At 42.4% G+C, this 24,910-nt stretch overlaps 2 protein-coding genes across 2 annotated transcripts; one reads left to right on the top strand and one right to left on the bottom strand.

Annotated features, from left to right (window-relative positions):
- Positions 1-2,712: 2,712 nt before the first annotated feature.
- Positions 2,713-18,048, top strand: pkp3a (plakophilin 3a). The gene is made up of 13 exons (XM_083973375.1): positions 2,713-3,296; positions 7,413-7,504; positions 7,947-8,776; positions 9,830-9,953; positions 11,617-11,821; positions 12,763-12,937; positions 13,437-13,554; positions 13,657-13,821; positions 14,112-14,294; positions 14,393-14,546; positions 15,475-15,670; positions 15,817-15,904; positions 16,765-18,048. Exons 1-13 carry the CDS (start codon positions 3,074-3,076, stop codon positions 16,804-16,806), a joined length of 2,595 nt encoding a protein of 864 aa, XP_083829501.1. The 5' UTR covers positions 2,713-3,073; the 3' UTR covers positions 16,807-18,048.
- A 573-nt stretch (positions 18,049-18,621) lies between these two features.
- Positions 18,622-24,213, bottom strand: sigirr (single immunoglobulin and toll-interleukin 1 receptor (TIR) domain). Its single transcript, XM_083973126.1, has 10 exons — positions 23,957-24,213; positions 22,638-22,901; positions 22,135-22,348; positions 21,890-22,017; positions 21,338-21,478; positions 21,101-21,244; positions 20,861-20,963; positions 20,538-20,688; positions 19,990-20,167; positions 18,622-19,380 (listed from the first exon to the last, which is right to left on the bottom strand). The coding sequence occupies exons 1-10, from the start codon at positions 24,027-24,029 to the stop codon at positions 19,199-19,201; spliced, it is 1,578 nt and encodes a 525-aa protein (XP_083829252.1). The 5' UTR covers positions 24,030-24,213; the 3' UTR covers positions 18,622-19,198.
- Between the last annotated feature and the right edge of the window lie 697 nt (positions 24,214-24,910).

Raw genomic sequence — 24,910 nt, 5'->3', positions numbered from 1 at the left:
GCATTTAAACAGAGCAAGGCTGTCAAGACTTCAGGGGACAAATCAATACAAGGCCATGATTGTAACTCTTTGACCCATTTAGTTAAAGACGTTTATTGCATTCCAACTGTGATTTATTTGAACCTAGTAGTCTGTATTCAACCAGGTAGCAACCACAGACATGCACCAGGTAACATCTGGCAACTCCCACACTTTCTGTTTTGACTACAATGACTCACAGTTGCTAAGCTCAAAAACCAGATAAAACTAAGGTGTGGCCCTGATTTGAAAGAGACACACCTTCAACAGTCTCCCATTCACACTCACACTCACACTCAGTCCGATTCACTTTTAGATTTCACTTAATATCAAACCATCTGGTGAAGGAAGGGTCTTCTCTGCTGGGTACCTAAATATAAAGTTAACAGAGTGTAACAATGAGAGGATACGAAAACGACATATTCATATTTTGATAATAAAACAGAAAGGTTTTTTGTCATGACACAGATTTTAGCTGTTTAGCAGTTTATGGTTGCCTTTCACGACCCATCCATTCATTAGCTACGACCATTTCCATCCAGGGTCACAGGGGGGTGGAGCCAATCCCAGCCCCGAAGCTGACAGGCCGAGGGCAGGGTTCACGTGGACAGGTCGCTAGTCTCTCACACCCCCTCACACACTCATGTTCACACCTACTACGGCCTCTTCAGAGTCACCACTTAGCCTAATGGGCAGGTCATCAGGGTGGGAGGACGCCAGAGGGAGGAAATGCAAACTCTACACAGAGTTACAGTCATGGCCATTACCACCATGCCGCCCTTCCCAAAAGTGTATTTGTTCTTTCTGCGTATTGCACTGTTGCGGTTACAGACTCTCTCCACTTCCTTAATTTGTTTGCCAAAAAAAAGAGGCAGAACACAACATAAAGAAAGTTAAAGTCAAATGAATTTTACTCATAATGTTATTATTTGTCCCTCAAAATGTCTATATTGTAGTAATATCGTTATTGTGAATTCTTATGGTTACTATAATTGTGAAAAATCGATATGATGACAACCCTATGAGATATCTTATCATTACAATGTATTTTATCATTACAATTACAAAAAAAGATGTAGAAATTATCTAATATACAACATATTTTGTATATATTTAGATGTGCTTCTACAAGTCTACAGAACTTGAGCAGAATAGGTGTTATAGGTGTTAAGTGGGTGCTCAAACAAACTACAGGTAGTGAAAATGTCATTTGAACCTTGACCTTAGCTAAATGTTGAAGTGACATCATCCACTTGTCCACCACATCCGGTGGGTTAAAACTAACGCAGCACACGGCAGAATCTCTCGAGTCAACACAAACTTCAGTACGTGTTCAGTGTTCAGTGTGTCACAGAGGCGTTGATTCGGCTTGATGGTAACTTTTGAATGACCAGTGTTGCTGCCCTCGGCTACATCATCATGTGTCAGATTATTGTGTGATTAACTCACTGTGTAGCGAGTCATAGAGGAAACATAACGTACACATGCTTATTTAGTTTTAGATTGTTTAGATCTAATACTTCACTCACCTATATCACTGGACTGAAAATTACACAATATGTCACATATGCTAGGTATTTCTACGACACTGGATGATGTGATGTCTATGAATTAGAGCTTTATGTCAAATCTCAGACAAAAAACTTCAACCTCATCACATTCAGTCCAATTATTGATTTGAGTATGATTCTATTGACTATGGCTGTTTCACAGGGGTGAATGATTGACAGCTGGTTAGACTGGTTTGTTTACACTGCCACTTTCTCTTCAACCCTGACATGAGGTGGCTCGACAATGTGAACAGAAGCCATTGTAACTGTATAGCTGGGACTGATTAAAAACACTTAGCACCTGGAAAGTGATATAACAAAAGGAATTTATTTTGTAAAGGTCTCAGATAACATAGGTGCATGTAATCTCCAAGCAGCGTAGCAGACTGCACAGACCCTTCACTTGAGTCAAAGTAGTAGAAATACTTCAATATGATATATTCCTGCTCTGAAAATATTTTTCAAGTAAAAGTTAGACAGCTTTACAAGTGAAATCAAAGCAACAAAAGTGTTGTAAAAAAAATAGAGAAAGATACTGATCAAAGCTGTCACTCAGTGGCATTAAACCAGTTATGGAAAGTATCTAAGTACATTTGCTGTACTGTTTTTAAGTACAATGATAAGGTAGGCTACTTGTAGTTTACTTGAGTAACTCCATGTCACAGTACTTTATACGTGACTTTGTACTTCTACTCCACAACAACTTAAAGGGAAACATTTTTTTTATTTTACATCACAGCTCAACATATGATCAGTTTATAAAACATACAACATCACAAATCTTTATATATGAAGCTACAGTTAGGTTGTGTTAAAAAAGGTCACTACACACAACCACTACTAGCCTACTACTACTACTACTAATAATAATAATAATAGGCTAATAATGACAATAATTTTGTATTCTATTCTATTGGCGCTGCCGTGACACAATAATAACCTGCAAGGGATTAATTAAGTACTATTCTAATCTATTCTATTCTAATAATCATTAACCATCATTATTATAATCCTTATAGTCTTATAAAGAAAGATAATGCAAATTATAATGATCACAAATGTGATACATTTAACATTTGTATTGAATACTTGAGAGTATGTTTGTAGGCTATACTTTATACTTTTGAATCTCTGTATCCAGTATAGTGTTACATTTACATTTACATTTACATGTGCATACATTTAGTTCCTGTAGTCATGGAGTAAATGGAAAACAAAACAGACAAAAACAAAAACTCCAACAGCCAATCGCAGCTCGATACGCCAATGAGAGGACGCTGTGAGAAACCAGAGTGAGTCAGTGATCTAGCTGAGCTCACCTGTGAGTCAGGTGGTCTCGGCTGGCTGAAGCCCCGCCCCCTCTGCCGCTGCACTGCTCCGCGCGCCTCGCTCCCGTCGCGCTCCTCTCCAAACACTTTCAGCTGCCACGACGCAAACAGCTCGTTTTCAGTCCGGACGCTTTGCTTTTCTCTCACCCAGCGTCTCGCCTTTAAACTTTTTCCACCATGAGTGCCGTGGTCTCAGAGACCGTGTTCTGTTCCGCCTTACAGCCCAACAGCTCGGTCACCACCTACGGCCTCCCGTCTGAGGTCCTGCTGGGGAACGGAGGCTCCGTGTCGGACGAGGTGTCCAGAGCGCGGCGCGTCCAGCAGCAGGTCCAGATGAGGCTGGCCGAGAAGTCCACGCTGCCGCGGCAGAATGGATCGACCTCACAATACGCCATGTCAGGTAAACATCTAACCCTAACACCTCACCAGAGAGTCTCCGGACTGACTGACTGACTGACTGACTGACTGACTGACTTTGTCCTCCGCTTTGTGACATTACTGAGCGCTCCGGGCTGGCCTGAGTTCAGCCTGGACGAGTGGGGGATTTAAAGGTAGAAACTCACCGCGCAGGTGCAGCTGCAGGTGCCATTGTGTGACAACAACAGTGCTGAGCTTGTGGCCAAATACAGGTTTTCTCCTATATATGAGGAACTGGAGCTGTTCTCAGACCAGTGTGACCTTGTTCCCTCTGGACATGCTCCAGATAAGTGATAAGATGAGATTATTCTTCTTTCTTTTTTTTTAAAACTTGATTGTTGAGCTTTGAATGTCCATGATCCTTTTTATCTTTTCAAAAATTGTTTCCTCTTTTTGAGTCACACCAAATATAATCAAATTTAGGATAAAATGAGTAACAATAATTATACATCTCTACTGTATTCTGTAAAATTTAAATTCAAGTGATGGGAAAAGTGAGTTGGGGGAAAAAACAAAACAGATGCTGAATCCAGTTTCAAGAGAGTTGGAGGATAAATTAATTTTCTGATGAATTACCTGACGTAACCGTAAGGAGTGACTGTCTCCTGTTGTTTATGTTGCTCGAACCAAGTTTCGTCACAGTGATTCAGATTAAGTGGAGATACTTTTGCTCGCAAGTTCAAGCTTGTTTATGCGTCAATACAGCTCCTGTGTGTGTGTGTGTGTGTGTGTGTGTGTGTGTGTGTGTGTGTGTGTGTGTGTGTGTGTGTGTGTGTGTGTGTGTGTGTGTGTGTGTGTGTGCGTGTGTGTGTGTGTTGCTTGTCCTTGCTGCATTCCTTTGTATTTGTCTGTCATCAGGGAATTTGTCCATTCAGCTGCTCTGCTGGTCCGCAGCAGATGAACCTGAGCCGTAGCCTCATGCAGGGATGATCTTACAGTGCTGTGTACCTGCATGAGAGAGAAAGGGTTAATGTGTAACAGGCCCAAACAAGTGGGGCTTTCATGGACTTCCCGATAGCAGACGAAGGTGAAAGCCTCCCTCTGAGGGGTTGGGTTTCAGATCTTTACGCAGCTTTAAGTGCGAGGGCTCAGTAGATACCTGGGAGCCGCCTGCGAGCTCTGTGAGAACCAGCTGTTGACGTGTCTGTTCAGAGACGTCACCTTGTAAAAGGGTGCCTGTCTGTGTTGCCTTGGCACAGTGACAGAGTGGAGATGAGACTGGTGAGTCTCCCACAGGCGGAAGTTAAGGTTTCACACAGCTGATCGTTTTGATGTGGTTTAAAGGCCATACGAGTGTCAAATGTATGGGCCTCCTTACGGACACGGGCTTCTTTTGAATTGCTTTAAAAAATGTTGACTAAAACCTGTGCACCTGCTGGCGCTGCCCGATGTGTAAGGACATTCCTTTGTGTCCCATAATTCACCGTGTCAAACCAAATGACAGGGAGCAGGAGCCCAGAGAGAAGGCCTCGGACGGTCAGACACTATGACCTCTACATTCTGCAATGTGTGGAGCCAGAAAAATATTTTCTCTTTCTTTTTCTTTTCTAGTTTATGTTTTTCCCTGGGGCATCAACACTACCTGCCCGGACAGACAAACGAACTGTACGTTTTGTTTTTTATGGCTGGAATGTCGAAGGGCATGTGACAGTGGGTCACTGTCTGTTTTTACTTGTCAAACTCTGCAGTCGAACATTTGCACGCTGTATGAAAAACTAGAATCCCTCTGTTATCTCTGCCCGTCCTTTGCCCTGGGCTTAGCTGGGAGGAGAGCACACAGCCATAAAACACTGTCATGTAACATCTCTACTCTTTGAAAACGGGTTCAATAAACAGAGAATATTTCAAAATGACAGGGAATGCGTCCATTTCAGTGGTCGGCTCTGTGGCTGTGGAGAAGTTTATTGTGAATGCATAAGTCTCCGCAAATGAGCAAAACACCCACAGGATTTTTGCGAGTGACGCCTCTTCCTCCTCTTCTTCTTCTTCTTCCTCCTCTGTATCTCAATGCTGCTGCAATGGCACATTAGTGACAGTGACTAATTAGAATTCATAGGTGGACAAGCCTCGGCAGAAAGTGAGAGTGAAAAAAAAAAATGTGTATGGCTTCATGATCAAAGTTCATCTCAGAAGAGATGGCATGGGAGGGAAAATGTCAAGAGGTTCCTACCTGGAGGACTTTTCAGGGTGTGTTTCCTGTGCGCTGTAAAGGCTGTGGCTCTCAGGTGTGTCGGGCGTTGCCGTGGTTGCTGGCGCGAGGCCAGGTGATGTGTCAGTCACTCGGCTCTGTACCGACTGGTTTGGTGTGTGTGTGTGTGTGTGTGTGTGTGTGTGTGTGTGTGTGTGTGTGTGTGTGTGTGTGTGTGTGTGTGTGTGTGTGTGTGTGTGTGTGTGTGTGTGTGTGTGTGTGTGTGTGTGTGTGTGTGTGTGTGTGTGTGTGTGTGTGTGTGTGTGTGTGCTCTGAACGACAAATGAAGCATGTCTGCAAACCCTCGCCTCTGCGTACAAGTTTGAAAATGTTGCTCCTCACATCATTTTGTAATTTCCCTCCCTGTTGGTTCAGGATGTTAATGATCCTGCACCTAAAGATCAAAACTACATTTTGTTTTCACTCATTTGTGACTAAATACATGAAGAAACTAATGAGGTCCCATCAGCCTTAAATGCACTTTGTATTTAGTGCTGATTAGCAAATGTTGTCGCACTAACACTAAACTCACTTATGTGTAGGAACATGAATTGAAGCAGTCTCACAGAGACGCCAGCCCGTTGGCCCGTGTGTGATGTTTGTCTGTGTTTCTGCTTCATTCCTGGAACGAAAGATGAATTCACTTAAAGTAAATGACAGTTTGAACACTTAATTTATTGCACTTGGGGCTATGTGGCTAAGACACCAGGTTTCAGTTGACCCAGATAGCGGAGTCGACGCGCTGCCGCTCAGAGCTATGGGTGTAGTGTTTTTTTACTGGAAACCATCAATCACACTCACCTTTCAATTCACTCTCATCTGTAACCAAAACATTGAGACGCTCGCCGTGCTGTCCCATACCAGCTGATGTGTTTGTGTGCCAGATGTGAGCAGACATCTGACTGGTCAGGTCCCTCTGTCCTGTGCAACAGGAAACCTGCTATTCACACTGAATGCCATTCATGCAGATCATTGTTGTATATTCAATGTTGCTTGCTCTTTTTTGTTAACCTGTCATTTTTTCCATGCTTTGAGCAGGTCTTGTTCTCAAAACATTAGTCTCAGTTATATTCAAGTGATCTTATTTATATGTCAATAAGTGACATAAGGGTGCAGTGACACCAACAAAGATGAGGGCTGACTTGCTATATCATTTATGTTTGTGGCAGAGCTTAAAAATCAAACAAACACAATTAAAAGTGTTCATGTAGTTGAGGATAAAACAAAAATTGACATCGCTGATCAGTGAAAACCGAAAGGAATTTGTCACATTTTCCATCCGGTTCGACGTATTAGTTGTCGTTTCAGAAACCCAAGTCAGCAGCTGAGTCGAGCTGAGTTTAGAGAGTTCAGAATGAAGGAATTTGGGAACTCCTTGCTTGCAAAAAAACAGCAGATATGTAGTAAGAGCTCTGACGCTGTCATTTCAGCAGAAGTGCAAACAGAACAGGAGGTGAGCGTCACTGAACACAACACGCAGATGCGTGGGAACATATTTCAAGCACAACAAGACAGCTTCTGGTCATCTTAAATAAATGTTTCTGTTGAATGCACCTTCTCTTTTTGTGACTAATAGTGTTGAACTGGAAGAGTCAGGGAACTTTGGGAAGAGCTTTGGGAAGAGCTAACGGTGTGGTACTCGGCCTTTGTGTTAATGAAGCTGACGTCTGCAGCTTTACACGACAGAAACATTCAACCGCCTACCAGTTTTGAATGTGATTTTACAGATTTTATAGTTCACTGTATGTTTGACAAGTGGTCCCAAGCTGCTTTACCATTTTTATATTTATTTCTATTTATTTATAAAGACATTTAAATGTATGAAATAGATGGTTTGACAAAGTTTTAGTCTTAAATGTGATATCAAATGTAGTAATAATATGTTTCTTCGTTGTGTCTTCTCTGTTTCAGACTACGGTGGTTCTTCAGGAATGAAATATCAAACCTATAACCCAAGTTTCAGCTCTAAGTCGTCCTACATGTACACAGGCTCTAGAACAATGGTGAGTATGACGGGATTATCTCGCTGTTACAAAAATATATTTGCACACATCAGGGAAACATCATCGTTGACCTCCTGCCGGTGTCACACTGGGTCATCCAGGACTCAGCATGTGTGGTATTTCACAGTAGGCTGTCATAAGATCAGCTCAGGGTTTTCAAGTCCACCCTCTAGATTCCAGGAGGATGCAGTCTTTCTGTTTGACACTGTAAATGTCTGCCTGACGTGTCATGTCCTATATTAATCCCTCCACTCCTAAATGAGTTTCATTTTTCTGTGAGAAATGACAAACCTGAGGCCATGACCTTTGTTTTCCGATCAAATTTAGAAATCTTTGTTACTGACTCACTACAAATCCACTCATACATACTGTTGGCAACTCAACGAGCAACTCCTACACATTTACATGTGAGTGTAACAGTTACTTTTCTCTCCTTGCGTAGGGTCCACGTGTAACCCAGAGCTCAGGCTACAGCTGCCGGTCTGCGGCCCCAGACCTGAGCCAGTACAACAGGATCAGTGTCGGAGGCGGCGGTATAAGTGGCGGCAGTATGAGTGGCGGCGGTATGAGTGTCGGCGGTATGAGTGGCGGGGGTGTAAGTGTCGGCGGTGTAAGTGTCGGCGGTGTAAGTGGCGGCGGTGGCGGTTTCTACAGAGAAGACATGCGCATGTCCAACTTCCAAGGCGGCCGACAGCAGAGCCGAGTCGACCCAGAGACCCTCTCTGTGCACTCGATGCGGATTCAGCCGGCGGCTGTGAATCCATGGATGGTTGACGGCAGCGATGCCGGCAGCATGATGTCCGACCGGGACGCCACTTACACTCGCCAGTATTCTCACAGCGCAGTCAACGGCTACACCAGCAGCCAGATGAAGCAAGGAGGAGGCTCCATGACCTGTACGTACCCCATGCGTCGCTCCCTCAGCGGCACTCTGTCCCGCACCGGAGGGATGGGAGGAGGAGAGGCAGAGATGGTCCAACAGCAGCACTCCTTTAAAGGCCCAGCGCACCGCACCATCAGCAGGATTACAAACCGCAACAACCGCATGAGCATGGGCTCCATGACTGGGGGCACCTTCGGCAGAGCAGGCGACGTGGTAGACAGGGGCTTCATAAGCTCCGGGGTATCCTCTGGTTCCCAAGGTAACCTCATAATGCAGCGCCCGGGCACCCTGTCCCGTGCCGTGTCAATCAAAAGCATGCAGAGTGTCGGCAGGGGCATGGACATCTACACACAGAACGAGATGGGAATGAGCATGGGCAACCTCAGCGGGTAAGAAGCTCCTCACCTGCTCCTCCGTTGTTTCTTCTACACTCACAATGACCAGGTTCTCATACTGTTATCGACTGATCTTCAGTGTATATTTACTATGTTCACCCTGCCATCAGATCCCCCAAAAAGTCCAAAATCACATCCTGCCATCAGATATTGAGCCTTGAATCCCCCGAGCCTCCTTAAAATACTAAAAACATTTTCATGGGCCACACTATTGCACAGAGTCCCACTTCCTGTTCACCACTGTGTGAACACAAATACTTAGTAGTACATGTCAATCTGCTGCTGAAAACAGGTTTGAACAAAAGCTTTAGTACTTTAGTTTGGTTGCTAATGTTATAGGGATTTATTACACCCTTTTTTCCAAAGAAACTTGATATGTATGAGTATTTTTTAAAGGTAATGTCAGTATATAAATGAGTGGTTTTAGGGTTAGAGCCAGTGTAGGTATAGTATGTTGAGAGAATATCTAATGCAGTGTTGACCAAGGATTCATACCAGGCTTATCCTTCAATTAGTTTGTAACACTCAATCATAGAGATGACAGCTCCACTCATTCTGGCGATTCAGTCTGTTGTATTGTACTTGAATGTCAGTCACAGTCAGTGGACTTGAATGCACCAGTACGGCCGTGTCACAGCTCCCATGCTTCACCCAGGAGGCTTTAGGAGAGGGGAGTGTGTGATATGAACAGAGTGTTTCCTAAGAGCTGAGGATTGGGAGGTGGCTTCATAAGTGGCAGGACTGGTTTTGGGTGTGGCAGCTTAGTTTCAGTCCTCACATTTCACACAGTTCGTGGTTAGCCAAGTGGATCTATAGACCACTGTGTGATTTGGAATAAACTCAACAAACTGAATTTCTCGGAAGAAACAAATCATCAATGAATAATAATTACTGCTCATAACTGAAGCTACTTTGTTACTCTTCATTCAAACATCCAAAACACATATTTTTGTGCTGCCATACATGACATGACAGTGTCAGGGTAATGACATAATTACATGTTTTATATTATGTGCTTGAATTTGTTAATTTGCTCCTCTTTGGTAGGATCAACTCCTTGGATATGGTCACAGCCGTGCAAAACCTGAGAGAGTCCGACCATGATCTGCAGGTCCTGGGTGCCGCCTACATTCAACATGAGTGTTACAATGACAGTGATGCCAAAAATGAGGTACGTCAATCAGATTTAATTTAAGCCTCAGTCTTTTCTGTCTGCCGTCCCCAACGAGCAACTAGGTCATGAGAATACTGTAGTTTTCTCCCGGTGTGCTGCTGTTGATTTACATGTTGCTTAATTTTTATCATCCGGACTCTGCCCTGTGTAGGTGACAAATGGCTGACAGACAAACAGACGGGATTAAAACTCTTATCTGCTGTGACTAATGCTTTTAGCTTGTTCGGCTTGTTAAGGATGCAGCCAGTTATGAGCTGATTTAGAGTAGTTGTGCAATGAATCGTTTGTAGGGGTGGGAGAAAAAATTGATTCACATAAGTATTGTGATATTTTTTTGACGATTTTTAAATTGAATTTTTTTTTAAATATATATATATAGTGTGCAATGTGCATTTGTTCGCCTTTTTTTTTTTTTTTTTACATACAGAGAGTCCAGGTTTTGAAGAAGGATTTAAGTTCACTTTATAATGGAGTATGTTAATTTATAGGCTCCTACAGTATTTGTGTACAGATAAATGTTAAAATGTAGCAGTTTATCTCAGTCTATATCTCATTTTGTCAGAAAGGTTTCAGAAGCCTGACTAAAAATCGAGAAAATCGGCAATATCGTAGAATCGCAATTTAAATCGAATCGGCATCCAAAAAATCGTAGAAGAATCGAATCGGGAGAAAAGCATAACGTCCCAGCCCTAATCGTTAGAGTAGTCCCAACTGTTTGGGAAATATTTATTTACTTTTCTACTGAGAGTTAGATGATGAAGTTGGTACAGTATTAGTCTAAGTATGAATGTACAGCCAGCAGCTGCTTGGCTCAGCCTACAGCAGCTTAGAGACCTCAAACAGGGGAACAGTAATTCATTAAATGTAGAATCTCAATCATATGGAATATTTACTGTACAGACATGAGAATGATTGTGAATCTTTAACACTTACCAAGAAACTTCATAAACATTCTTCTCCTCAGGCCCTTTAATGTGTCAGATATTTGGCAACTCTGCGAGTTGTATTAAAGAAAAGTTGTAACAGCAATGTACCATGGATCCAATCCAGAGGTATAGGATTAAATTGAAACTCATTTTAATAAAATCTTTAAAGGGACAACGAGGAGTTTTGGAAAAGCGAAGCGTTTTCACGCTACATTTATGAGCCTCCGCGCGCACCGTAAAATTCTTTTGACCGGCGCAAGACGGACTCATGTTTTCATTCATCAAGAATTAAAGTCAGAGGTTCAAAGAGGTTCAGTTACTGTCGTAGTTCCGACCATAAACGGCAATTCAGCTGCGTTATTCTCATGACTCGTTGCGAAACCGAAAGTAAAAAACGCTGGTCGGCTCGACCAGCATCTCCGCCACCACTAATAATAACAAAATAACGATAGAGACAGAACGATATATTTATCGAAAATGGGCCCATTAACAAGTGTGGGTAGCGGAGATTCATCCACATTGACGTGAGACTTTTTTATAACCGAATAGAAACTCCTCGTTGTCCCTTTAAGTTAGAATAATTTGAAAGGTCTTGTTATCACACACAAAAATTACATATAGGCACTTTAATTTATGTTTATTTATTTATGTTTTATGTCCGTGTTTCATGTAAGAAAATACAATACAAAAAGAGCACAAATCTAAGCGGAAATATGTTTATTTTTCTCTATAAGGTGCGTCGCTTGAAAGGCATCGGCGAGCTGGTGAGGCTGTTCAACAGTGAGAATCAGGAAGTGCAGCGTTATGCCACCGGCGCCACACGCAATCTCATCTATGAGAACATGGACAACAAAGTCGCTCTGATCGAGGAGGGCGGCATCCCGCAGCTGGTGGAGGCGCTCAGGGAGACGGACGATGAGCTTCACAAGAACATCACAGGTGGGAAAAGACCCAGATCGTGGCAATAAAACAACAAGCAACATGACACAACAAGCTGATGACGACAAATCGTTGGTGGTTTTGGACTCATGCCCTATGCAGAAACTAATGCAAATTAACTAGCGCTTGGATATGATATGACCTTGGCAGTGGTGTCGTCGATACTGTAACTTTTTTAACTTTGTGTTCCTCACACGCAGGCGAATATAAGGCTGTAGAATCCAAATTGTCAGTATTTACTGTAGCTAAGTTATAGTTTGAGTTATGAATTAGGCTATGTAACGTCTTCTACTAAAGAAAGTATGTTCCGAGCATGTGGAGCGACTGTGTACACAAGGTGCAGGAGGCGGAGCTGCTGTCTTTCTATGGGGTGTGTGAAGATGGGGGCATGAGGGAGTGTGAGGGAGATGTCTGAGCCTGTGGACCAACATTGTATCTGCCACTCCCTTTTATGAGTGAAGGCCTTGTCAGTGTTTCCTTTGAGCTCTTAACACCTTGATTTGTACTGGCTGGAACACGGAGAGACTGTCACGTCACGTGTCCAGCAAGAAACAATGGGAAAGAGGCGCTTAGTAACACACAGAGTGACCCTACAATTACTTTTACTTACTTATGCTGACCTTTATGTTTCACCTACAGGCTTTGAAGTGATTTGTAGGTGATAGTGATTTACAGTTTATCTTTATCTTTTTATGAGTGGTTTAAAGTAGTTAAGATAAGATAATAAGAAAATTAGTTATTAATTAGTTATTTATTAATACCGCTGTCATGATTATCTGAACTTAAAAAAAGAGTAACCCTAGATCGCCAAACTCTGTTTTTAAATGGAGGTTAAAGAGGTGAAGTTAAAATGTTACAAAAAAACACAGCAGTGTTGAAAATTAGAGGAATAAATGTTGGTTTTGCTGACTTGTCCCTGGTGTGTCTGTGTGTGTGTGCAGGTATCCTGTGGAACCTCTCATCCAAAGACAATCTGAAGGAGAAAATGGCCAGGGAGACGCTGCCTGAGCTGACTGAGAAGATCCTCATCCCCCTGTCGGGTGGTGGAGACTCTCTGGATGTCAATCTGTCCGCCTCTGAGGCCGACATCTTCTACAACACCACAGGATGCCTCAGGTGAGCTTCCTCTGTCTGCGTCTCACACCTGTAGCTGCTTTGTGCTACTTCAACAGTTTCTATTTCCTTCCATTCTCTTCTGTGCGGCCACATTTGCATTTGGTTATTTTGTTCCGACAGGACGCTCCCTGTACAGCCAACGGCTTTTTTTCCCTTCTTTTTCTTCTTCTTCTTTTAACCACACCCATCGTTCAAACACCAGCACAACTCCAGCCTCTGGTTGTTTGGTTCTGCGTGTGTGCACTGGAGTGTTTTGTTGTTGTTGTTGTTGTTGTTGTTGTGTATCTCAAATTGAATCACAGTTTTAAAAATATTTGCAGTAACATCATCATAACACCATATCTATTATATCTGTGTCAAGTCAAAGCTTTAATTGTAAAGCACAGTGCCAGAGGTGGAAACACCCTCAGGACAAATTTTACTGCATCTCCGTTTGTACTGTGTGGTTAAACTAATAAACTGAAGTAACTCTCTGGATGTCTCACCTCTGTGCACACAGGAATCTGAGCTCTGTGAATGAAAAGACCCGTCAGCAGATGAGAGAAACTCACGGACTGGTGGACTCCTTGGTGGGCTACGTCAAAGCCTCCCTTGAAGACAACAAGTCAGAAGACAAGGTGAGACGAGAAAAGATTTTAAGCCTAATTTGAAACAGCTTCTTCTCAACCTGAGTCTTACTATTACTGTGTGCTTCAACCTGTGTGTGTGTTTATTCCTAGGGGGTGGAAAACGCAGTGTGTGTCCTGAGGAACCTCTCCTACCAGCTGTACACTGAGATGCCGCCATCTGCTATGCTGCGTCTGGAAGGACCAACCAGAGCTCAGGACTCTGGGAAGGGTGACGCCATTGGCTGCTTTACACATCAGAGCAGGAAAGCCAAAAGTGTAAGTGCATGTTAGATTTATCCATCAGCTGGGGCGGTGCGTGGCGCAGTGGTTAAAGCGGCCGCCCCATGTAGAGGCTACAGTCCTCTGCATGTCATTCCCCCTCTCCCTGCCTCCCCCTTTCCTGTCTATCTATACTGTGTACTATCAAATAAAAAGGCAAAAACACAAAAAAAAAATACTTAAAAAAAAAAAAGATTTATCCATTTATCCATCAGCAGGTGTTTGTGTGCATGGACAACGGTATTAATCTCAACTCTGTCTTCTTGTGCGCTCCTCTCCCCTGACAGAGCAAGAACCAGGATCTAAGCACTTTCACGGAGGTTGCTCGGGTGCCAAAGGGCACCGAGTGGCTGTGGCACCCTCAGATAGTTGGAATCTACAACCGCGTGCTGCAACAGTGTGAGATCAACTCCACCACGCGCGAGGCGGCAGCCGGAGCTCTGCAGAACATCACAGCTGGAGACAAGAGGGTGAGGAGCATATTCATCGGTTCTACTGCAAAAGCTTTTTTAAATGCGGTGATCTCAGTCTCTCATTCATGAGTTGTTTCTTCCTCTGGTCCCTGCAGTGGGCGTCGGTGCTGAGCCGAGTGGCTCTGGAGCAGGAGCGCATGCTGCCGGTGCTGCTGGACCTCCTACGTACCAACAGTGACCTGGAGCTGCGCTCCCTCACAGGCTTCCTCCGAAATCTGTCCCGCCATGCCAGGGATAAGGGTGACATGGGTAAGTCCGTCATTTATCCTTCCACATAAAAATGTAGATCCCTCTGAGTTACAGGTTAGTTATGTGAGCATCTCTATAATCTGTGGTTGTTTTTTTTTATTTTTTATTTTTTGGCGTTTTTGCCTTTATTCGATAGCACAGTGAGATAGACAGGAAAGGGGGAGGCAGAGAGAGGGGGAACGACATGCAGGAAATGCGGGACTCGAACCGGGGACGCCTGCGTTGAGGACTGTAGCCTCTACATGGGGCGGCCGCCTTAACCACTGCGCCACGCACCGCCCCTAATCTGTGGTTGTTGTACTACATTTGAGATAAACTCTGTCTTGGTGCATTGTGAGATTTCACACCAGTGTTGAAGTCACATGTGATTTGTCCATTTTAAATATTTTGATTCCCTTCCCTTTCTTTTGTTAGGAAGTAAATATAAGACATGATCATTTGAAACTGAAAGGCAGCTGGATACCTAATTGTGAAATTAAACCACTGCCATTTACTTGATGTCTAATATATATATATTTTTTTACTGGATTAATTATATCAGATAAGTCAAGTAAAAATATGAACACTAAAAATGTACCCTGGGATACCAAAGATTATATAATCAGTCATTTGTTTGTCTATAATATTTTAACATTTATCATTAAATCAAGATTTGAATCTTTGAAAATATTGCTAAGGGTTATTTAAGAAGTAAAGCAAACAGCACATCTGTCCTAGATTTAGTGTTGACTATTTTAAACCAGTGAGAAGCACAGAAAATCAAATCAAGAGAAAATCTCTTGAAAATTAACCAAACTGTTCAAACTTTGTCAAGAGACGTTTGTGTTAATAGTGCATAGTCTGATATTATATAGCCAATTGTGAAAACTTTACTGGACCTTTCAAACATGTAATGCTAACAACACATTTTATTATTATTATTATTCAGCAACGAAGGTGGTGAACAACCTGGTGAGCAAGCTGCCTGAAGATGGAAATCAGAAGTTGCCTTCCAGCGAGGTGGTGGTCAACATCTGTGGTATTTTCAATAACCTGGTGACCGGCAGCTCATTGGCTGCCAGAGACATCGCCTTCTTCGACGGCCTGAGCAAACTGTTCGCCATCAAGAACTCAGGAGGCAGCAGGTTAGTAAAACACACTGTACTACTACATATGCCGTGATGGAGACATTTGATACTGAATGCTACACAGACTGGTGCAGCCTCTCCTCTGACATGATGTCATTTGTACCAAGTGTTAACCTTGGGTGAATCTTTCTTTTTTTTTCTAGCTCTGGAAGGATGAAAGCATCCAAAGCAGCAGCAACAGTTCTCAGCAACATGTTCCAGTACAAGAAACTGCACAAACAGTACAAAGAGGTAAGAGACTGTAGACTAAGCAGGGAGGCATTAGTGATCACAATACAGGCAGAAAATCAAAGGGGAAACATGATCAACATGTTCATGAATTTATTTAGCAACATTTTTTAATAATAATTCCTTTGGTTTAGAACAAAACACTTCCTCAGAAGCCAGGATCTATAGGCTACTGCCATTCACAGATCGGTAGAGGAACTTAGTTTGCTCTCTGACATGCCACCAAGGAGCTGTTTAACGGCTCTAAGGTTTAAGTCAGGTTTAGGTTTGGGTTAGCCGCAGGTAAAGGAGGGAGTGCATTTTGTCGATGAGGGCTTAACAAAGACGCAAGTGTAAGTATGCGTTTGTGAGACATGATATTCCGCCTGTGGGTGGCACATGTCCAAAACTCATATATCTTTGGCGGCTCACACCGTTACTCTCTCAACACATTCACACAGACAGATACACACCCATGTAGGCAGGTCCACTTCTAGGTAGGTTTACTGCCTCGTGCAGATCAAAACCTGCCCCTCCCATGGGCGCGGTGCTCGGCTTATTTCCTAATGGACAAGTCACAACAGAACAAAAAAATGCGTTAATGCCCATCTGGATAGCACTTAACAATCAGGTACCTACACAGGATCGGCAGTATACAAAAATGACCTGCTGATAGGAGGCTTTTGTGACATTTAATAATAATTACTGCATTGTTTGCTCAGATGTTACGCAAGGTCAAACTTGAACCTTGAGCGAGCTGTTGCTCACAGATACACATATCTCTGTGGTGTCCAGCATTTTTTTTTTTACAATTTCATAATGTTTCTGTGTTTCTTGTCCATTCAATGTCATAACACTTTCTCTTTTTCTCCTTTACTTTACAGAAAGGGTATACGAAACAGGACTTTGCAGATTTGACTCTCTAAAAACACAAGTAAAAGTTCACTTCCAAAACAGCCATCAGTCTTGCATAGTCTGGAAGAATTTTTTTCAGGTATGCAGGAATAAATAAAACATAAACATAGGCACCGTCTTTATCTGCCATACTTTGTGATAAGAACATGAACACGCAAGTGACGGAGGATCTTCATGAAAAAAGGACAACCTGCATATTTTAAAACTTGATGGACATCAGTACTGTGCACAAAAATGTGGATCCCGTGTGATGGACTATTGGTGGACTCTGATACAAATGTACGCACCTTAAACCCTTTACCTGCTTTGTTTGAACTGTCTTGAGTGTTTTGTGTGGAATCAGGGATTTATATTCTGTCAGAGCAACATGTTTCCAGATCGAACCACAGCTGTTTGTGGTTCTACAGTTTTGTTAATGGACCATATGATGGACACTTGTGCCTTATCTTCTTGCTGTAGCTACTACCTACATGACTTTATTTGTAAATATTGCTTTCATACAAATCAATGTAATGTTTTATACTGTTATGTATATATATATACTGTACTTTGTTTTGTTTTGTAGTATTCGGATAGATGAATATGTGTTTTATATATGAGTTAAGATTATAACATAGCTGTAACTGAATGTAAAACCAGAAGAGATATTAGTAATACAGAAATCTGGATGTTGATGGATTTGATTTTAAAAATCTGGGGATAAGATTGTACCTTTTCAAATTTGACTTTTGTATTTAGCTCTTTTTAAAGTCACAAAATCTGTCTTTGCATACAAAATGTTGATGTGTCCTTTGTAATCACTTTGTCAAGCAGAACTCATCAAGTCTGTCTTTTCTTTAACATGTTATTACTGTATTACTGCCGTTTGTCTAATGTTATAAATAATGTGTGTGAATGAGGGGTGAAAGAATACGGTCCTAACTTTGTTTTCAGACCAACTGCAATATTTGTTTAGTATTTGAGACCAACTGTAAAAACACCGTTCGGCGAGTGACCTGATTGAATAGAACTCCTTGACATTGGATGGTTGATTGGTTAAATCTCTTAGTGCAACTTCTTTTTGTATTCAATGTTCAATTAAAAATGAAACCTTCTTATTATATCAATTACTAGTCTGTGGCATGAACAGTAACTGTGTGTTTGAATGTGGGTGTAAATAAGCACTGCCTTTTCATTTTAATTTGCTATTGTGTTGTATGCAGGCAGATGTACCGTCTGGATAATTTTCAACCAATAAAGAGACAGATGCCAAATTTAAATGTCATTTTGTGAGTATTTCTCACGTGTGTGTGTGTGCTTCACCATTGTTGTTGTGTAACACTAAGGCAGTGAAATGCTAGCCACTCCCTGTTTACATATTTGCTCTTGCTCAGACAGGAACATTACAGACCTTCTGTGCTGCACCCTTATTTAGCCTCTTATTTCACTGCAGGTACAGTAATGATTACTGACGGAGGACAGGGGTCATCGGCCCTACACAAAGTGCCAGTTTTATTAGCTTGAATGCTATATGTGGCTATCAGACTCAGTTTACAGTTTGCTCTTTGTTCACGGTCATGCTGTTTCAGATGATCCCAGTGCAAATACGTTTAAAGGTTTAAATAGTAACTTTTTGTAAGTTGTTCATAAGTTGCTCATAAGTGAAGTATGATTGAAACTGCAACATGGCCAAATGTAATATACAAATCCATAAAATGATAAAAGTAAGAGTCACAATGTACCATTATAAATGAAGCACTGGTGCCATGGCAATAGACAGACATAATAACATTGTCAGACATATACGTATATGGTTGTTTGGCACTGACCCAACAAAATCATATGGACATATTTTTTTGTAGTTTATTCCATGAAAATGAAATGCAAAATGCACCATTTCAATTCAAATTGTCGCTGATGTCATGATCAGAATATCTATTGCAAACATAAGAAAACACGTCAAAAGTGTTTGTTTCTTATCATTCGAACCTTGTTCAAATCTGAATGCAGGACTCGTGACACAGACGTTCTCTCAGTCTTTCCAAACATCTGTGCTTCTGTTACGTAACAAACTGCTTCTTTCATATTATCTGACATTACACCGCCCTCTGCTGGTGTGTGACAAAGACATCATGGGATCTGAGATCAACATTTTCACAGTACATACATTAAGTAACTACTTCCTCTAATTGACACAAAAAAATATTTTACAATTTCCCTTAAAATATATTATAGAATAGTACAAAATACAATAAAAATCAATAATTGGTTTCTGCTGAATGGAAATAGTAAAAGTTAACATTTTGATTTGAACAACATATTATAAGGAAGATATAATAATTTAGCTCCTTGATCCACATAAATATAAATCCATGCAGCTGGGGATCTATGTATGTATGTGTGTCGTTTTAAGAGTTCAGTGGGTCAAATGTCCCCTTCAGTGACCAGGCAGTAGAAGTCAGAGCGGGCTCCGTAGTTGCGTGATCCCAAGTCGGACACGTCAATGTCCGAGGCTTTGGGTTCAACAGCAGCAGCAGCAGCTATGGGAGCAGCAGGAAGGACAGGGGCTGTACAGGCCAGAGCTTTGTACACAGGGAGGCGAAGCCCTGAAAGAGAAAGAGGAAAGGTGGAACAAATGTTCGTAAGGGTTGTTATTGTTATTCAGTCTTACATCAGTCTAGCATCTATCCTCACGTAAAACCAGCTGTTGTTTTCATGTTTAATTAGGGATCTCTCACGGTGGTCATGGGTCAATTTTGTTATTTTTGGACTGAGACATCATTTCCAGCCTTTGTGTCAAGGTAAGATAACCATCTTTTGGATGTAGCTTCGTCGGTGTGTTATCGATCTACTCATCCAACACTTTGCAACAACGGAAATAAGTGAATTTCCTAAAATTCAGAACTGTCTAATGTGTGTGCTTGGATACAAAAAAACATCAACATTCAGACAGGTTCAGATGTACGAGTTAATTGTGATATTATTACCTGTAATTGAAGTTTAGTGTCTTTAGTTGAATCTAAATCTATTTTTGTTCGTTTAGAAGTCAGGCACATTAGGGTTTAATTACACTTTGCAAGTGAGTTTTATGTGTGGTAATTTTGGCATTTTATATATGAAAATGTTTCATGTATTTATCTTAAAGTAAACAATGAATCTCACATTAGTGCGTGACATTAGTACAGACCCTAAAAGTCAGCGACCGTTGCTCTTACCCAAATCTCCAGCAGGGTCGGTGTCTGAGCGGCAGTCCAGGTAGTCAGGTTCAAGGGTCAGCATGGGGTCTTTGTCATCTTGCAGCATAGTCTGTGGGTCCCCTCCGTGCTCAGAGTGGAAGATGACCCTGCGAGGCATCGCTAAGGCCAGCTCCTTCCAGAAGACTGAGGAGGGAGTCTGAACACAAACACACAGCGCCCAACACAGTGTCAGAGTCATCAGACTGAAGCATTGATCATACTGTAAACAGCCTTGCTTGCTTTTTATCATATTGCAGTATAAAGTACTGCATATACACATGCACACATCTCTGTTTTATTATAGATATCTAATTCATTGGACATTTCTATAATGAGTAATAATAACTGTCATTGCATAATTTGTTCTTGCCACTTTATCAGCAAGTCAGAAATTCTTTTCCCCGGCTCCTTGGATATAATTTTCACCATTATATATAAACTGATGTTGGCTGTGATCAAGTGATATTTAGTTGTAGTGTGTCCATAAAGTGTTTTGTTTGAGGAATAGATATGGTAGTGGCTCTTACCACAGAGTTGTGTCTCCAGTTGAGTATAGTGAGGCTTTGCTGGTTCTCACTGAGCTGCTGCTTGATCTCAGGCCTCATGCGTTTGGACTGACCCTCCAGCGTGATGAGGATGGGCTGCCGACTTATCTCCAACAAGTGCAGAAGGCCCTGCCTGAAGACAACCACACACACACAGTGTATCACAAAAGCACTGCAGGATATGACAGCAACACTGACCTCAAGTGGCACATTGTTATGATAACACTTCTGTTTTTACTCTGCTTTGTACAGCCTGTAATTTGGTCAGTGTTGTTTCAGTTTCAGTGAGTCTGTGTGAGTCTGACCTGAAGTTACTGCAGCACCAGTCCTGCTCCAGGTAAGCGTGAGACAGCACCACGATGAGACGCCGAGAGCGACTCATGTTCATCAGCAGCTCTGCAGAAGGTTCTGGAGACACATTTAGCATTGTGTTAACTCACTGGTTTATAATTGATCCCAAGTAACACACAGCTCTTATGTACAGTAGTATCTCCTTGTGAATTGCACATGCAGAACAATGTTTCAATGTGAGAAGGTGAACTTGCCTCCACCAGGTAGGATGTCATTGTCATTGAGATGCACCTTGTACCCATTTTTATTTTCCAGGTGAGGTTTAAGAATGAAGTTGACAAACTTCCTGTCATAGTCATTGCTCACGTAGGAGATGTAGGCATCATATAATTTCCCATCTGTAAACACAGAGAGACACAAACATACCATTGGCTTTACTGCTGCATTCATACGCATGTTTATTGCCACATACACTGCTGTAGCATACTCACCATTGAGTTCATAGTCTCCATAGGAGTTCCTATACCAGAGTTTGATGTTCAGGTGGCACCTGGAGTACACGAGAGCGGCCGCGCCCAGGAAGAGGAGGAGAACGGCTGCTGCGATGACAGCGGCTGTGTGGCTGGGACTGTCTGAGCACACACAAAGAAATGATAAATAAGCATAAAATAATCATAATCTACCAATAGATGTCTTCTGTGACTAGGGGTGTGCCTGTACAACTGCAAAGAAAGTGTGCAGCTCCTTACAGCCACACACCTTCTATGCATAATTAATTCACAGATGAATAATTAAGATGACTTCATACTGTGACTCACAAGGATTTTGACCCTTTTCACCGGTGCTGGGCCCGGCTCTAGTCTCTGCTTTAAGATAATAACACAGACTGGATCTGTGTGTGTGGTGGTTTCAGATGATTCTCGGTGTGGATACAGGACAGATTGTGTCCTGTCTGCTTTGTTACTGTAGGTTTGTGTGTGTGTCTTTGTTAAAATTGTACAAGATGCAGGACAACACATGTTAAATCCGATGCTTTTTCTTACTTGAAATCTGCAGGCTGAAATCGGATGAAACATTCCTCACTGTGCAGCTGTAGAGCCCAAAATCCTCCTTGTCCCTGAGTGTAATCACCAACAGACTGCTCACAATCAGCCGGCCGACAGCAGGAGACCTACAGTAGTGAGCAGGACAGAAAAAGCTCAATCTCACCTTCACTCCCAAATACAGTACTTGCATTAATGCATGAGCATGACGATGGAAATCGACTGTTTTAAAAGCTTGACGTCACCATGAGGAGGTATTCTGCATGTTAAGTGTCAGGTTGGAGAGGGGTTGGCTGCCTTGGCTCCACTGCAGCGTGGTGTCACATTGCTGCTCATCTGGGTCCCAGAGGAGGAGAGCCGTGCAGTTCAGCTTCACGGAGGATCCCACTTCGCTCCACAGTGTGTTCGGAGTCGGACCTCCGTTAGGTTGAAATTCTGGGGGCTTCGAGCACTGAGACTCTGTGTAACGACATACCACAGTTATCTGAAGGAGCTGCAGACAATAGAGGCCTTCATGCGCAGTTGCCCGGGTCAGACTATGACTGCTGCTGGAGGGCACGCTGAAACAAAATGCCTCCTTGCAGGTGAAGCCAGGCTGTTCAACTAGCCCCTTCACTCTGCACAGGAACTGTAATTCTACTGCAGGGGCAAATAATAGCCCATGACTTGAGCCACACAATTACAGTATCGGGTTTTGAGTGACTTCACTGCACTTACACTATTACAGTTTACTATAAATAGCACTTACCTTTAACTATGAGGCGCACAGTGAATGAGACTGTGCTGTTGCCTTGTTGCATACAGGTGTAGTTGCCTTGGTCTTCTGCACTGAGGGTGGTAAACTCCAGGAATGCCTTGCCCTCCTGATTGTGGATCTGCTGACAGTCTTTCTGCCAGGTCACTGGGGACTGAAGAGGCTCTAGAAGAGGGCAGTTCAGCTGATATGGAGGCCCCTGTGGATCCACGTAGAGCACCTGCTCCTTGAACCTGCTCTCATCCACACAAGGCTGAGCTATAAACAGAGACAGCAGAGTTTTCACAATTTATCTCTTTATTCAACAATGCAACCTCTTCTGTCCAAAGCTTTTTGTTTTTTGATGCCTCAACTCATTAAACTGAGGACACATAACAGGGGCTGACGCTTCCCAAGTCTTAAATATACAATATAAACCAAATTTTGTGTAGGTCTCTTGAATCATTTTAATGTAAGTGAACCAGGGACTGTTGTGGCACTGGAAACAGATGGATCTAATAGAAACTGCATTTTTAAATGGTTAACACTCAGTCTTAGTAAGGACAGTAGGCTACTGGGGCAGATTATCTTCTTTGTTATGCGACCAAATACAAGTTCAGTAGTGCAAATTGTGAGTGGCTTTGCTTCCATTTGAGAAAACACTTTGCATACTTGTGGATGTTTCAGTTTGCATACACTAGTGCGGCTACAGAAGAAAGTGTGTTTAACTTAAGTGCTGCCTCTGGCAAAGACTGAGTCTCTACTGGAGCATGAAGGTGATCGTGTTTGCTCTTTCACCCTCACTGACTCTGAGAAAATGCTGACTTTGACTGAAAAAAAAACAAGCACTTAATCTTCCCCTCTGTTTGAGGACATGGTCAATGCAGACAGCAGAGTCCTGCCCATTGATCCCCTGTCAGGACAGAATTAAAACACATCAACCAGAGACAACTGTCCCGTTTCATCTGGACCTGTTCGTCAAGATTTCAGCGCATGCGCCGACGGTAAACCCATGAGCAACCTGCAGGACTTGCTCTCTCTGGTTCCTCCTTGACCCCACAGTTGCTTTATTTGTTTGTTTTAACAGTTTCAGACAAACTGACACACATCCGGGTCCATAGTCCGGACCTGGTCCTCCTGTTGCCAAGCAGCATCATGTGACACTGTGACGGACACTCACTGACCCATCGAGCCAAACTATCCAGCATCTACTAACTTTGACTGTGATAGCCTACTTGTCTTTTAAAAGGACAAGTGCGACAAAATATTAAAGTGAACGACATGAACATAAACAAACTAACGCAGGTTCAGTCCAGTAAAGTGTCATTAGTTACCAGCGGTGAGGAAAGTCTTGTCCCATGATGACCCGGTGCACAGCAGTATGAGAGCGGCTACAATCAGAGCCATGAGCCGCAGGTGTCCTTGTCCTCCGTCCTCAGGTGAGAAATGAGCCGATAAACAGTCCGTGTCCTATATCTAACTACATAACTGACCCAAACTCTACCTGCTAGTTTGTTACAGTTTAGTTACATTGTGTGGAGCCGCGGATCTGACTACGCGGACGTCAGCCTGCAGCCTGTTGAACTGCACCTGGACAGACCTGAAACTCAGCCTCCTATTGGCTCCTGTGGTCACGTGATGTTTGCAGGCGCTTTCACCTGCGTTGCAGTGAAACTTACCTTGTTATTTACAAATTAGTTAGTGCAAAAATATTTTATATGGGATAGGTGAGGATTTTTCATTTGTGCTACTTTAATAAATTAACAAAACTACATGTCTAATTTCATTTTGTGTGTATTGTAAAAGAAACTGAAATGGCCATCAACATTAAATAGCCTACCAGTTATGAATCACAACTTCAATAAGACATCAATTCTCTCTGTTTCAGGGTGTGTGACTCTGTAATCAACAGTGGCGAGCAAAGCATGATGTTTCCTGTTCCCTGCAATGTGGACTGAAGGTGTTCAGCCATGTTGAAGGATAAACAAGCACACGAAAAGTGTTGTGATGCCATTGGTAGCTACAGTATGTTGTCATCAGTGTCTGTGATAACATCATTGACTATGTGGCGTCAACATGACTCTGATCCCATCAGTAACATCACAGAATCAACAGGTGATTTTCTTGTAAACCTAACACTTGATGTTGTCATTCACAACTCCTTACATTGCTACTGTAGAGCCTGTGTTTGTTCAAAATAAAGTATACTGTCATATCCATTCAACCTCAGAAATGCCATTTTTAAGTTTAAATGTGTTGCCTTGGATTGCTAGAAATGCCTTTCACTT

The sequence above is a fragment of the Trachurus trachurus genome (genome assembly GCF_905171665.1).
Source record: "Trachurus trachurus genome assembly, chromosome: 6".
NCBI classification, from domain to species: Eukaryota; Metazoa; Chordata; class Actinopteri; order Carangiformes; family Carangidae; genus Trachurus; species Trachurus trachurus.
This window is presented reverse-complemented; position numbering and strand designations above follow the sequence as displayed.

Coding starts and splice junctions, on each gene's coding strand:
- pkp3a (XM_083973375.1), top strand. CDS start 3,074: ATGAGTGCCGTGGTCTCAGAGACCGTGTTCTGTTCCGCCTTACAGCCC. Junction 9,954..11,616: donor ACAGTGATGCCAAAAATGAG/GTACGTCAATCA, acceptor TTTCTCTATAAG/GTGCGTCGCTTGAAAGGCAT. Junction 15,671..15,816: donor AAGAACTCAGGAGGCAGCAG/GTTAGTAAAACA, acceptor TTTTTTTTCTAG/CTCTGGAAGGATGAAAGCAT.
- sigirr (XM_083973126.1), bottom strand. CDS start 24,029: ATGGCTCTGATTGTAGCCGCTCTCATACTGCTGTGCACCGGGTCATCA. Junction 20,689..20,860: donor TGGTGCTGCAGTAACTTCAG/GTCAGACTCACA, acceptor GGTTGTCTTCAG/GCAGGGCCTTCTGCACTTGT. Junction 20,168..20,537: donor ACTGGAGACACAACTCTGTG/GTAAGAGCCACT, acceptor GTTTGTGTTCAG/ACTCCCTCCTCAGTCTTCTG.